The sequence below is a fragment of the Gouania willdenowi genome, chromosome 21 (genome assembly GCF_900634775.1).
Source record: "Gouania willdenowi chromosome 21, fGouWil2.1, whole genome shotgun sequence".
Taxonomy (NCBI): domain Eukaryota; kingdom Metazoa; phylum Chordata; class Actinopteri; order Blenniiformes; family Gobiesocidae; genus Gouania; species Gouania willdenowi.
In genome coordinates this window covers 12,385,729-12,401,808 of record NC_041064.1, presented here as the reverse complement: position 1 = coordinate 12,401,808, position 16,080 = coordinate 12,385,729, and the positions used below count along the sequence as shown (strand labels likewise).

Below are 16,080 nucleotides of genomic sequence, written 5' to 3'. Positions count from 1 at the left end.
AACACCGGCGCTACTACGATGTAATACAAACCAGTTTGACCATTACCATAATGGAATTTACTCATATTCAACTTTTCAGTAAATATGCACTGTACTGCATTAGTTTTTTAAACACATTTTACAACCCAGATGTGTTAAATCAAACGCTTTCATGCATTTAGTTTAAAAACATACTAGTAGGATTTTGCAATGGTCTGCATTTGTTGTATGTGATCTAAAAATAATTTATGTAAAACAGTGAAATGTAGAAATAAAAAGCAGCGTCGTGTTGACAAAGAGTGCTTGGTAAATTCTGCCATCTATTGGCAGTTCTCATGTACTACACCAGAGAACTGCTGCAATATGACTAGAATCAGAATTCCTTTATTATTCCGAGGGGGAAATTGCTTTTGTTACAGTCTCTTTATGAAAAATAATATCTCAAATAAAAGAATAAAATGTTTAACAAAGAAGGAAGAAAGAATAAACGTTTAATAAGTGTATAATTAAGTAAAAAAATAAGGATCAGATTCTGTAAACACATTACAGTAGTAAAAAAAAAAGTAAGATAGCTAATACTAATAATAATAATACAAATATACAAATTATATACACATATGATATAGATATTTACAACAATCAAGCTGTGAGGTTACAGTGATGAATTATACAGTTTGATTGCAACAGGCAGAATCAGAAGAGTTTGATTGGCCAAGAGTTTAAAACAAGGAATGTGACTTGGTGCAAAAAAACCCCCAAAAACAACCCAGAACCAATATAATAATAATAAAAATAATAATAATAATAATATTATTAATAATAATAATAATAATAATAATAATAACATATTTGAAAGTCTTTCTACTAATTTTTCTGTATTTCCAGCACATGTTGAAAAATTGACAATGCAGAGATAACAATAATAATATTATTATTATTATTATTATTATTATTATTATTATTATTATTATTATATTGATCTTAACATTATGTTTGCTCAAGACTAGAGAAATCAAACAATGAATAAGAAAAAGTAACAACAATTACATTTTCTTACATTAATTTCAGTAACTAAAAACTTTTGAGGGATGGGGTATTACTTAGAAAAGAAAAGAAATGTGCAAATTTATAAAAATGTTTTCAAATATTTTTGAATTAATTATAAATAAATACCAAAGTTGTCATAATCTTTGAATATTCATTAATCAAACATTTTATGACACCTGACAACCGGGTCATGGTGGCTTTGTTTGGTTTTTCTACATGCTCACACTGCTGTTTGCTCAGGGAAGAAATAGTTCAATTGTTAAAATGTCCTGTCCTTTTAGAACAAACAAAATAAATAATTGAGTCTGCTCACTAAATATCGAGTGAAGTTGACAGAGAAGCTTTACAAAGGTGGGAAAATGTTCTTATCAAGCTTCATATTTTATTCAGGCTTTCAATCAGCACAATGTGTATTATCGTGAAGTATTCAACAAACCAATAATCTACCAACCAATGCCTTTGGTCCTGCAAATAAGAAACATACCTATCAAACAAATACAACACGTTTTACACATACAAAGAAACATGTATTCAATTACAAAAAATACTCTTCAAGTACAAACCAGGACATTTCTTTAAAAGTTTACTGTTATCTGTGTGTGGATCTGCAAAGTGTAATTAGTGTCAAAAGTCACCTGTCAGATTATTGTTGTTGTAGAACCGGGTTCTTTGTATTTGCAAATCACACTGAGTTTGTTTGTGAATCGTTGGGTGAGAGTACAACATGTTTTGTGTGTTCGTGAGCTTTTCACATGATTTTTAACTCCATTCCTATATATGAGCCACTGCAGTGCCACCAAGGCCTGACTCTGTTTGTTTAGGTTCAGGGGCCAAATATTGAGCAGTTTGAACACAAGTTGGTCACAGTTTTAAGGCATGAAAAAAAGAGCAATTCAAACATAATGTTTTCCTAGTTTGATTTTCAATGAATAAGTGATATAAATGATATGTAAGGCACCAGCAATACCCAAGCAAAAAAAAATACACATCTCAGTCCCTGCAGGGCCGTGTCAAATTTTCTTTATTTTGTGACTAATTTTATATTAATAATAAGTGTTTGGATTACAGCTCTTTTTTTGAGGAGACTCAAAGGGCGTTACAGAAACTGTTATTAATGCACATTTGATACTCATCTATACAAGGCAATGTGGGTAAAGTGCCTTGCCCAAGGACACAACGACAATGATTTGGATAGTGCAGGATTCAAACCCCCAACCCCTCTGTTAGTGGATGACCCACCTTACCGCTGAGCCATGGTTGCCACACATTTTAGTGTAATTGAGATAAAGTCTTTGAAGTTATTTAAGAGACTTTGCAGGATTGTAGACAAATGGGGAGTTCTTTCAACGCCAGAAATGCCAGAAAACGTAGACATGCTAATTCTGTTGAAAGTACAGTACATATTCATATCTTAAATCTGGTTTGTGTAGACTGTTTCACTTTGATGTTAAAAACTTTCTATGCAAAATTCATGCATAGATAGGAATATATTTAGAAGAATGTCATACTGATGACATTATTATTTTTTATTTTATTTTAGACTAGCATGAATTGTCCATCTTTGTTTTGCATTCTATTCCCAGAGTGGCACTTTTTTTGCACTTTAAATAGAAAAAAAAAAGTCTGAGAAATTATTATTGTTATTATCAATCAATTAATATTTATTTATATAGCACAAATTACAACAAAGGTAATCTTATTCTCATCAAAATATCAAATTAGTTAGTTATTGTTTGATATATATATATATATATATATATATATATTCCTATTGAGTTGAAAAGGTTATACTGTACTCAGAGTAAATATGTAAGTATGCCTGGTGTCACAGATTGCGAGTTTACCTCCGTACTGAGATTGTAACCTAAACTTAACCCTAACCTAATCTAATGAACAAATAAAACACATGTCCGTTCACTTTGAAAACAAAAATAGACAAAGCTGAATTTTTTTTATTTTTATTCTTTTTAGCAAAAAATCATTTTTGGATGCTCATGATTGATCTCAGTTAGAGGTAAACTCAGTCCGTGACACCGGATTTAGTCAAGTAAGCATGGTGATTTTTCAAACTGCATATATTTTGTCTTTTTTCCCCCAAAAAAAAAATAAATATTGTGTTATATCGTTATCGTGAGACCAGTATCGTATATCGTCTTGTCTCGTGCACTTTGTAAGTCCCATCTCCAGCCTTTTGGCTGAAATGACGCGTCACCGCTGTATGTTAAATAATTGATGTCCGACAGCTCCATCTTGTGGCCAGTATCAGTAGTGCCACTGTTAGCATGTGACACATCAGACATCATTGACACGAACACGCGTGTCACACGCAAAGTCAAACACAAAGCAGCTGCTCAGACCAACACGTTCCGTTAAATCTGTTCAATACACGGGGTCGGATTCATACTCCGACGTATGTGTGACGTCACAATGTGTGGCTGCTTTTCCTGTCAGTTCTTAATAATTAATGGTGACTTTAAGTGGGGTCTTCCTGTAAGTAGTGACACACCACGTACTCAGCATGTGAGCGCGAGAGAGAGAAAGAGAGAGAGAGAGTGTGTGTGAGAGAGAGAGAGAGAGAGAGAGAGAGAGAGAGAGAGAGAGAGAGAGAGAGAGAGAGAGAGAGAGAGAGAGAGAGAGAGAGAGAGTGTGTGTGTGAGCTCGTGTGTGAGGGAGGGAGAGCGCATGTGTGTGTGCTCCGTTATTTTCCGGGTTGCGCGTGCAGCGCTGCAGCTGACAGTCGTTGTGGGAGCTGAGGTCTGAGGGACTCTATCTGCTCTGTGTCAGACAGAGGCTGACAACTAACTGCATCACCACAACAACCACCACCATCATCATCATCATCATCATGGCGGATCAAGGCGAGCCCACGGCCCCGGTCCAGCAGCAGCAGCAGCCGCCATCATCACCGACCACCAGCTGGCCAATTAGCAGAGAGTCGTACGAGCTGCAGGAAGTCATAGGTGAGTATCAGTATCAGCTGTGAGAGACGGCCCGCGGCCTACCGGCGTTTCCCTCTGCGGCAGCCTGTCAGTGCCTTGCTGCTGTGCTCGGCTATGCGGATGTTATAACCAGTGAAGAAAAAAAAAAAAAAAAGGCAGAGCAGTGGCACAGAAGGGTTGAAAACGTCCGTACTGGCCTTTTCCCAGTCCCGCCAGTCTGTGCTCACAGATGAGTGGAGCCACAACGTGGGTAACCTGTGCTGTAATGTATGACCACAATAACTAACAGGAAGCTGCTGCTGCTGCTGCCACGTTGTCTCACGTGGAGACAGAGAACATGTTTATACAATCTTACAATATAAGTTTGGATGACGTGGACCTAATGGCATTATACTAGGATGTGTAAAGAGTATCGATGTACTCAAGTAGAAGTACCTTTACTCGATTGAAAGCTAAGTCATACATAAAATACTCAAGGACAAGTAAAAAGTAGCTCAATAGTTAAATAGTACTCAAAGTAGAGCCGCACAATTAATCGAATTGTAATCGTGATTGTAAATTACATTTTTGTTATAATTCCCTTTTAAAGTTTAATTTTGCACTGTAAACTATATTGTTTGTTTGAAAGTAGTGCAATAAAAACAGACCCCCCCCCCATATGATACATAATTGTGATTATAATCGTGATTACAATATTGATTAAAAAAAATAAATAATCGTGATCATTTTGGCCATGATCGTGCAGCTCTAACTCAAAGTAAAAGTTATTAGTTACTTTCACCCCCCGGCGTTTATTTCTGGTAATAAATCTTGCCACGGTTCCCTTGCGTACAGTAAACATCTCATGTATAAACTTAAAAAATAAGAGACAAAATCTTGCACTGTTGGAAATTAATTTAATTTCCACAAAGGCATTTGTATAAAATGAAAAGTTTGTCAAATTGTACAATTTAAAAAAATAAATAAATAAAATGACACCAATTGATGACGTTTAATGTAAAAAATAAAAAAAAAAACTTATCAGACTCTAATAGGTGTAGCTAAATTGATTAATTCAAAAACAGCGACATGTACCATGAAACGGAAGTAAAAAATAACCACAAAAAATAATAATTTTAAATGCAACGGATTACTTTACTTCTTTTAAAACGTACTTCAGTACAAGTAAAATGACTGATTTAGAAATATACTCAAAAAAGTACAAGTACCCATAAAATCAACTCAATTACAGTCACGTGAGTACTTGTATTGAGACAAAAAAAGTGGGAAAACTGAAGAAGCCTGTTCCAGATCACCTGAGGCATCCCGACTGCTCCTAATATACTCAAGGCTTAAGACTACGGTACTGTTTGAGTCTACAGTACACATGCAGTCATATTTTAAAATTTATTCAGTGACACATGCTACTGAGACCAAATCCAACCACTATTTCTGATATATCACATAAACTCATTTAAGTAGCTGGAGATTCTTTTTTTTTTTTGTGTTCAGATTAACCTGAGGAGGAGTTTTAAATCAAGCACATTAGTGAAAATACTTTGAAAGTTTGAATTTAACACTGACGTTAAGGAAAATCCTATATTGTTTTAATTTTCTAAAAGCAAGAAGGATGATCAGTCGTAAAATGTTGTTAATATGATGCTTGGTGCTGAATAACTGCATGATTATTTAATTAAAAATGTTGTTTTGAGGAAAACTAGCAATTTTTTTTGATTGATTTTCATCTTCATTTTTTTTTTTTTTTTAAAGCCTCTTCAAATTTGGACCATTTGGTTTCACAGATTATTCTGGTTCTCAGGTTTATTGTAATTGTAAAAATACAGGAGGGCATATGTGCGTTTATGTACGTTTGCCCCTTTTTTCAAAAAATAGCTGTGCTCTGGATATTTTTGGTCTTGAATTACTGATACAATGTCAACGCAAGAAGTATATAGAGCTTATGAAGTGCAAATTAATAAAATTACACAAGTCTGTGTAAATAAAAAAAAAAAAAAGAGGATGATATTCACTGATAAGAGTTACAAAACAAAATCAGTATATAGCAGCAAATCTACTGAACTGGTAAAAAGGAAGTTGTGGATATTTTGGGCAGATGTGTGCACAGTGCAGATCAGCTGATATCTGTGATGATAAGAAAGAGCAGCACAGCAGTGTGTGCTCCACAAGCACCCCTCTAGTCTGCACCCATAATCAGGCTGTGAGCAGTTGGATCTCTTGTGTTATGGACTTCACCATATCTGTCACTGACAGTAATATAAGCCATCGGGCTCTTGTTGCTGCTGCTGCTGCTGCTGCTGCTGCAGTGTCTCATTAATAGAAACTGCACAATTCCACCAGTACCCAACTTGTGTCTGTTTGGTTCTGATTATTGAAATGATAAATACGGAACAATCCAAACATACCAATGGAGAATAAGCAGTTGATGATGCACGGACGAATCCTTAAGCTGTGTGTGACCCTCATAGTTATAACGTGTTTCCTTCTGGCTGTGATTGCAGGCAGTGGGGCTACAGCAGTGGTGCAGGCTGCCCTCTGTACCCCCAGACAGGAGCGAGTGGCCATAAAGAGAATCAACCTGGAAAAATGCCACACTAGTATGGATGAACTATTGGTGAGTGTTTCTGACGTTTTTCTCCTTTTAGCGGTGTGCATTGCCATTAATCTGACAATACGATACGATCACGATATATCTTGATACCAATAATCACTTTTTTTTTTCCCTTGTTTGCACATGCTGTCGAAGGTCAACACTATACTGTATATGTAGTGCAATCTTTTTGCAACAGCAACGCATGTTTTATCACGGCAATTGCATAAATGAATGTATTTAAATGCATAATTGTGACCGTCACCAGCCCTCGCTATAGAAAGGAAACAACTAAGGATGCACCAATCCATCAGCGTCGATTTCCCTTATTTTAGGCTTGCATTTAAAACCGATTTTTTTAGGCCGATCTTTTCTGCCTCTGCCAAGGTCTTAAATTCAGGAAAGTGGCTATTTGTACATTTGCCGTACAGACAACCCCTGGTGCTATTGGTACAGTTACCGTAGTACAAGTTCTTAGGGTTAGGTTTAGGGTTAGTACGTAGCGTCTTAGGGTTAGGTTTAGGGTTAGGTTATAACCCAATATCGCAACAATTTTTTAGGGTTAGGTTCAGGGTAAGGTTTAGTCTTAGTCACGTGACCTCGACTGGCCAATGACTGACCTATTAGGTGGCCTAAACTGGCCAAATAAGGGTGCTGCTTTTGGATAGAATGTAGGTATATTGCTACGTTAACCGTACGGATAGCCACAGCCTAAATTCAGCCACTGTCCTCTTCTGCTGTGAGATGACTGACAGGCACCGCCCACCTGCGCATGCCTCTGCTACACAGAATAATAACAACACCTGGAGCACGGTTTGCTTAGCATGTCGACAGTTTTACACCCTAACTCATACTACACAAAAAAGAGAGCAAAGGATCGTAATTTCTAATTCCTGTAACGCAGAAATAAGTCTTGGTGGAGCAGCAAACAAAACGCTACCTCATTCACCATTTAAAATACCATCACACAGCTGAGTATGCAGCATTTAAAGCTAGTAATCAAGCTAAAGCCAAAGTTAGTGGAGCAAAGAGCCAGTGGTCCTCTGAGAGCGCTTATCTGTGAAAAGGGCAAAGATATTAGGAGGAAAATGATGGCTTTGAAGAAAAAGCTGCAACTAATGAACAAGTGACTGTAACAAGAGAACAACAAACCTGTGCCATGTTCATTCTGTCATTACACGTTGCTGCACTTTATTATTTCTGTAGAATGTTTGACTTTGAGGAGCTTTGATCCTGTAAACTGTTGTTATTTTTAGAACAATATATTTACATTTAAATATCCACAAAGCTGCTACATTTGGACATTTTTTATTAAGTGAAAGATTAAAGGAAGTGATATAATTTAGTATTTTGGACGGCAATGTTCTAAACTTTCAATTCATATTTGAGATAACTGCCTCATGTGCAGTTAAAACAACACGTTTGTATTGTTTCACAGGTATTGTTCAATGTTTTACAATAAAAACAGGATGGGAACATTCAAGGTGTATGCTGACAGTTATAAATCGGTATCGGCAGGTAAGGCTTATAAATAAATCTGTGATCGGCCAGGGTGCACCCCTTGTAAAAACAACTTTATTAGAGGGATAATATAAAAAGAGAGGGCAGTGTTATACCTAGGTGAAGGAGAGGGGAAGAGGGAGTCAGGGTGGGACGATGGAAGGGGTGCGGAGGAGTCGACTGATTTAAGTTGGGAGTGCAATGTCATGTTACAGTTGTGCATATTGTGTTGTGTAATCAGTTCAGCCAGTCTGGTGACAAGTGTGGAGAAATTGAAGAGGTGACACAGCACCCAGCGTAAGTATAATGGTGGTGGCCGTGAGCAGAGGGAAGGAGTGAGTGGTTAAACCTAAAACTGGTATTTGGGATCAACGTGTTTAATATTAAGACTAGTACGAGCTTATCCCACAGCCCACTTCTGTGAACCCAGCCCCGAAAGTGCAGCCAGATACCAATAATTACACCTTTACTAGTACAAAATGGTATGCAATACAATTTATTCATTTTTTTTACTTTCGAGAACAAGTAAATGGTAACAAAAACAAGTGGTGTGTTAAAAAAGGGTCAAATAACTTTTTTCAAAAAGGTTCAACTTTTCCTTCCACAACAGATTCTTATTCCGTCAAGTTCTTAAATTCTTAAAAAAAAAGTTACCTCATACATTAATAAAAAATCGTTGAAAAACACGATTGAAAAGATAATCGTGTGGTGAAATATCATGAGAAATTGCCAAATCGATTTTCTTACACACTTATCTCTTTAATCTGAAAATGGATCTGATGATACCATGTTTTTTTTTTTGTTTGTTTTTTGGCAAATTCTCTATTTATTTCAAGGTTTAATACAATTTCTGGTAAAATTCCAAATGCATTTACTTCTAAGAGTAATTTGACCAAAAACATTATTTTTTTTAACCCTACAGAAAGAAATTCAAGCCATGAGCCAGTGCAACCACCCCAACGTGGTCACCTATTACACCTCCTTTGTTGTGAAGGACGAGCTGTGGTTAGTCATGAAACTTCTTAGTGGAGGTAAGATTTACCTTTGCTATTGTCATCCATTCATTCCTCATTCATATCTACTTAGCGTTCTGATATCTGTCTGAATACTCACTACGGTAGTTTTCTTTTAAGAAATATACAGTAAGACAAGCTTGGAAATATCAGAATATTTGCACTGTTTAAAGCCAATCATAATGTAAATTGTGGCTATGACAATTGTCATTGATAGGCGAAAGCCCTGATTTAATCTTTTTAATAATTAGCTTCAGGGCTGGGTGATATGGACCAAAATTTATATCTCATTATTTTTTCTCAAAATGGCGATGTACAATATGAATCTCAATATTATTAACTCAGTAAAGTCGAAGCAAAAAAGACAATTATGGGTAAAATTTGCTGATGCAAAATACCACACAGGCACATTTATTAACAAACAGCTGCACATTATGTTGCACTTATGGCTTTTTCTCTAAGGGACAGCACGTGTGAGTGAGTTCTGTAGTGTGGCTTATTTAGGAGAGGGTCTGCATTAGAACGCACTCAACAATCCATCAAACTGTGCTTTTTATGCTGTTCTGAGAAGAAGAAAAAGTATTTGAATACAAAAAAGCTATTAAATCAAATATATATGGTAATTATAGACCATATTGTAATTTTCTATATCGCCAAAATGGAAAACTCGATATATCTTGATATATATTGCCCTGGCTAAGTAGCTTGCTCACACTTCGGCCTCTAGCATTACCCCCACTTGTTCTTATAATAAAGACATTCTTGCACCAACAAATCAATGTACAATTCTACTACAAGAACAGAAAAGCATTAACACTCGCACACCCATAGTAGCTATTTGAAATCACAATTCACATGTGTGGCTCATATATGTTGTGTTTTTCATAATAACTAACTTTGTTTCTCTAATTTAAATGTGTTTTCAGGCTCAATGCTGGATATTATCAAGCACACAAGCAAAGAGGAAGACAAAAGTCGAGTGGCTTTAGAAGAACCGATTATTGCCACAATATTAAAAGAAGTTCTGGAGGGCTTGGACTACTTGCACCGGAATGGGCAGATACACAGGTTAGCATATGCGATGGATATTATTAAAGGAGAACAGTTCGTTGTCATTGTATTGTAACATACTTGGCTAGGCATGAAACTGTGAGAAAAGTGGTTAGTAGACATCTTCTCTGAATGACTTTTAACTATTTATTTATTGAGCTGCAGCCCAGTTGTTGCGATCCATTTATCCGTTTTCTGGCTTTCAAGGTCACAGAGATTCAGGTTGAAGCTCGTCTTAGCCCTCAGGGCAGAGCTCTTTATGTTGATGGTCAGTTGGACTCCATAAGGAATCAATGGTGGAATCAATGTTGCTCCGCGTGACTTTTTCATTTGACTGCGTTTTGTTGTCCGCAGGGATGTGAAAGCGGGGAACATTCTGCTGGGAGAGGATGGATCTGTGCTGATTGCAGGTTTTTGATGTTTAATACCCTAAATTAAAGCATGAATTTACCTGAAAATGACGAGACAAATAAGTATGATGGATGGGTTTGAGTTCATTCTGTTTAATATTGTTGAAAAATGGTCACATTTGTTTCTAACACTGACAAAACTGATCCTTAATGAGACAACAGCTTCCTGTTGGTTCAATCAATTTATGGATGTTAGTTGCTTCTAAATCAGCTTTTTGCCCCAGTTTCATGGTGATGACTGGAATAACAGGCTTTTGATGTTTTTTGCAGCTCTCAATATTTGCTTTAAAGCTAGGGTAGGCGATTTTCTCCAGATACACGTTTTAAGTTTGTGGTTGAAATTTTCTGTATGTCCTGACAAAAATTAAGATCTTATGTGCTCTGAATAAGGAATGAAGAAAATCCATTATCTGTTGCAGCTGTAAACCTGTAATAACTTCAACCAATGGAAAAAAACGAAACGTTTTTTTTAACCAATCACATCTCCCTGCTTGTTCTCGATCCCTCGCATGCAAGAGCCCACACTGAAAGCGCGTCACCGCTGACAGAGTTAAAACAAAGTTTTTGGTCACATTTTGTAATATGTATAATGCTAAAGTTTATTGTTTACTTACTGCTGAATGAGACAACAGAGTTTATACACAATACAAGCGATGAGCTGAGCTCCTCTTCTGCAGCAGCTTTGTGCATGCATGTGAGTAAGACAGAGCACAGAGGGGAGGAGCGAGGGGGGTAAAGGCGGAGCCGTCAGGGGTGCTAGATTCAAAATCATGCTAGCTTTTTAAAATCGCCTACTCTACCTTTAATGACCATACAATTAATGAGTATGACCCTTTTGAGATAAGAGGGCTGAGGGTTAAATAGCCTAGAAAATGAATTGAATGTTTTTTTACAGAAAAAGCAAAGACGGTAAGAAAACATGTGAGTCTGTTGATCACATCTTTTAAAACAAAAAAGGACTCGGCTATATTTTTGTGTTTTGTGTTTTTTTGTGAGCCTTAAGTTGCTCATTGTAATTGTTGCTGAAAGGAAAATCTAAAATAAGCTTTATATAAGGATCAGTCATAATTAACCATTCAGTATCCTCAACAAATAAATAATGCAGGAGAACAAAGGAGCTTGACATTTTTGAGGGCTCCCTTTTGAGAAATACTTTCTCCGTTAACTGTTTACGATGTGTTTTCCCTTGTATTCACAGATTTTGGAGTGAGCTCCTTCCTTGCCACGGGCGGAGATATGACCAGGCACAAAGTTCGAAAGACTTTTGTCGGTACGCCATGCTGGATGGCGCCGGAAGTGATGGAACAGGTCACATAGTCTCATGTCATACTAACAAACCCAGCGATGGGAGATGTTTTATTGAAGCAAATAAATGAACTGTATATAAATCCCCATCTTTGTTTTTCTGTGTTGGCAGGTTCGAGGTTATGATTTCAAAGCTGATATTTGGAGTTTTGGAATTACGGCTATTGAGTTAGCAACTGGCTCTGCACCTTATCACCGCTACCCCCCAATGAAAGTGAGTATTAGAATCTTCTATTGAAGTGCAAGGTACAATTTAACTTTTAAGTTACCAACTTAGCAACTTTTTAGACACCCCTTGGTCAATTTTTTCAAAAAAGTGACGAGTGACAGTGATAAGGACTTTTTTTTAGCATCTTTTGACTTTGTGCCCCCCCTGTTCAATCCCTGCCAGTGGAACGCCGTGAGTCCATCTATCTAAAACTATATAGTCGATATATTTGTTTCATGCTCATGTTAACCAATGCCCGCTGGCAACGGTTTGTCTTAAAGATACAGCATATGGCATAATTTAGTGACTTCCTGGACTAATTACAGCCACCTCTCTCACTGAAGAGTTGGCAACGCTGCTTAATTTACTGTTATGCTAAAAGTTTGTGAGTAGGCTAGCATTGTATACAGTAACACTGAGCTGTTAGCGTAGATCTCACCATTTGTCTAATAGATGTCACTACACATGACAGGTCTTATGTTAAAAGCACAAATGAGTGCATAAACTAGCAGACTCAGCTAGCTTCACGTCACTTTTTGTACACATTAAATTTGAATCTCTGGCTTCGTCCCATTACCCACACTTGCGCTCTTGCATCCCTCGATTGTGCTCTCCCGCTGACGGGTGCGAGTGCGTAGGGTGTCCTAATTTTGCGACCTACTATGTGCCCTTCGTGCACACCTGTGCAAAGCATGCATGTAAGCAGACTTCGAAGACGTTCTTTAAATTGATGGTGGACAAACTTTCACAATAAGCCCCGTTGGCAGCAAAAATGTCAAAAAAAAATGTCTTTAAGTATATGTAGTATTTCATTTCTCTAATATGTATCATATTAAAATACATTTTGTATTACGAGGGCTTTGGTTCATGTAGTTATGTTCTGTATATTTCACTAAATTCCTTGTAATAGTGAAAATAATGTCTGATTTGATTTCTAGTCTTTCACAGGAGCAGACAAAATTACATTTACATTTTATTTAATTTTATTCAGTTGCCGTCACGATTGATGATGTCTTGACTCAGAGTGATGATGTAACCGCAAACTGTCCCGATTCTACCCTTTCAGCACTTGTTTCCCTTACACACTTTACATCCGAAGTGCACTTTAACCAAGTGTGCCCTTTGTGGAACATCGTAAGGCAAGGCAAGGAAAATTTATTTGTATAGCACATTTTAGACTCAAGGCAACTCAATGTGCTTTACATGATAAAACATTCAATTGTTTAAAATCAATAAGAACATTTAAAATCATCAGTAAAATCAAATAAAATCATCATGACATCAACAACATGACAAAAAATCTTCCTCTCAATCATATGCAGTAGAGAAAAAAGTGCCTTTAACTTTGATTTAAAAATGTTCACATTAGATACTGACTTCAGCTCTGCTGACAGTTTGTTCCACTTCTTTGCAGCATAACAACTAAAAGCAGCATCACCATGTTTACTGTGAGCTCTGGGCTCCACTATCTGACCTGTGTCCATAGATCTGAGAGACCTGCTGGGTTCATACCTGACTAACATGTCACTGATGTATTCTGGACCAAACCCATTCACAGATTTATACACCAGCAGCAGAACTTTAAAGTCTATTCTGAGGCTGACGGGGAGCCAGTGTAAAGACTTTAAAACTGGAGTAATGTAGTGCGTAGTTTGGGTATTGGGATGCAGCCCTAAGATAATCACTGGCCACCTTATTCAGGTGATAAAAAGCGACTACATGTAAGATTTGTTAGGATGGTTCATTGAGAGAATCAAAGCATGCTGACGCTAGCTAAAACACTTCTATCCATCAGTGATATCTCTCTTCCTAATGTGTCGCACGTTTTCCACTTACAGTATTTAAATCCTTAACACTCTAAAGAATAATGATTTAACTGCGACAGGACTGAAATATCATCAAAAAGCTACCAGTGGTGTTTATTTACCTTTTAATGCTAAACTACATAAAGCAGTTTTTATCCCTCCACAAAGTGGAAAGGTGGGTATAGGTTTGAGCTCTGTCCATTCGTTTAAGATGGTTAGTAATTTGATATTTTGACGTGATAATATTTTCTAATGTTTTCATCCAAGTTCTTGATGACTGTCTTCTTGTTGCTACTAGCATTTGTTTCTGTTTAACTAACCTAAACCTGTAAAGTTTTCCACCCACAGAAAATATAAAGTTTGTTAATTTGTCTTGAACTTTAAAACCGACCTAAAAAAGGAACTTTGGACCAGTGGCCCGCGTTGCCTTTGCTTTTTACATTCCCACTGTTTCCTGCCTAGAGTTTCTTTTCCTCATCTGTTTGCTGGTTTGTGTTGCTGCTGCTGCAATGCGTGGGCCGTGTTGACCATTTTCTATCTTGTCTTTTCAGGTTTTAATGCTTACCCTTCAGAATGATCCGCCCACACTGGAGACTGGCATTGAGGACAAGGAGTTGTTAAAAAAATACGGCAAATCATTTAGAAAGCTAATAACTATGTGCCTTCAGAAGGATCCAGCCAAAAGGTTAGCACCACTTTATTGGCGATCAATACACAAGACTGATAAAGATTTAAGACCTTTGTTGTGGTTTATTGTCATTCTCCATTTTTATTTTTTTTTAATCTCTAGGCCTGTAGCCGCGGAGCTTTTGAAGTGTAAATTCTTCCAAAAGGCCAAGGTATTTGTTTAATCATATTTAACTCCCCCTCTTTGTTTATACTGTTAGGCTTATAGCTTTGTGCCAACTCCAATAATGCCTGCGTACGTTGATTTTTTATTTATTTTTTAAGTTTATGATGGTTGTACATCAAACAACTATGGGAACAAAAAGTCCACAAAGGCACGACTGTTTTTTAATTAGAGGTCATTACAGCTATAAAGCACATTATTATGTGTGTCTGTGTGTCTTTACCTCATGAGAACCGTGCACTCATTTCACCTTTAGAGATAATTAAACCGGATGGAACCAAATAGGCTCATTGTAACGTTATATTATTGTGAGTTAGCAAAATCCCTTTTTGGTTTTTAAATGTAGATTTTTCTGGTAAATCTATTGATTAGATATAGGACTAATCATTTGTCGATTATGTTAATGGTTGACTATCGATTGAACTTTTTGAACTTTGTGTACTGGTATTTATTAATAAAATTACCTCTATACAAAATGATGAATCATTCACTAATGAAATATAGAAACACGCTAAAATCCCCGAACTTAACCAGATACGTTTAGAAAAGAAATGTGTTTTTAGGGACAATTTATAAAAGAAACCACTGATTGTTAACATTTCACAAATCATTGTAATGTTCAGCAAATCAAAACAGGCTTCTGATTTTACCCATTGCCTCTTATCTAGACTATTTAGATGATTGAAAAACAGAAGAATTTCTTTGTGGTTTACACTTAAATAATAGTTGGTCAAACTAAACGGGACATGTTTGCGTTTATTAAATTGTTCTCGATGTATACAGTCATGAACACAGCCTTTGTTGACAGAATTCAAGTTTTTGTGTCCAGTAAATCAAAATTGATCTGCTTTCTGAATATAAAGTCTTTCAATGAATGTTTTTTTCTCTCCATGTTTCCCTAAGAACAAAGAATACCTGGTTGAAAAGCTTTTGTGTCGTGCACCAGAGATTTCCCAGCGAGCTAAGAAGGTATGTTTTACGTAAACATTACATGTCCCACAAAAAATATACCTATTGACTAAACAGAAGAAAATTTATGGCAGAGTGCAGGGAACGACTGAAGTTCCTCTCTGTATGCAAGTGTGACATTTACAGTCAACACGGGCCACATTCTCCTGCTCTCTTCAGCAGACAATTTGAAAATATGGGCCACTCCTACACAGGGGTGCCATTTGGTGGGAAACACACTGTGGCTGACGTCAGAAGCTTCCAGGTCGAGCTCTCTGTGTGCCAAACTGAAGACAAACAGAATTAAATGAAGTGTTAACATTAGATAACATAAGGGAGGACATTACTGGTGGGTCTGCTGGTCACAGGATGGAAAGTGCAAATTTCAGCCCAGCAGATGTTGGCTTCACTTAACAGCCGACCTGTGGTAGGAACAGAG

The 16,080-nt window shown here is 36.8% G+C and overlaps 1 protein-coding gene across 2 annotated transcripts in view; it reads left to right on the top strand.

The window, feature by feature from the left end:
* The first annotated feature begins 3,677 nt into the window (after positions 1–3,677).
* stk39 (serine threonine kinase 39) overlaps positions 3,678–16,080 on the top strand; it is a 37,081-nt gene continuing 24,678 nt past the window's right edge. Inside the window, exons 1-10 of one of the 2 annotated variants that reach the window (XM_028435991.1) lie at positions 3,678–3,986; positions 6,464–6,576; positions 8,975–9,083; positions 9,992–10,133; positions 10,470–10,525; positions 11,724–11,833; positions 11,943–12,044; positions 14,395–14,528; positions 14,634–14,682; positions 15,597–15,662. In XM_028435991.1, coding sequence (XP_028291792.1) covers positions 3,872–3,986; positions 6,464–6,576; positions 8,975–9,083; positions 9,992–10,133; positions 10,470–10,525; positions 11,724–11,833; positions 11,943–12,044; positions 14,395–14,528; positions 14,634–14,682; positions 15,597–15,662 — 996 coding nt within the window. In that variant the 5' untranslated portion in view covers positions 3,678–3,871. The other variant, XM_028435992.1, reaches the window with a different exon arrangement.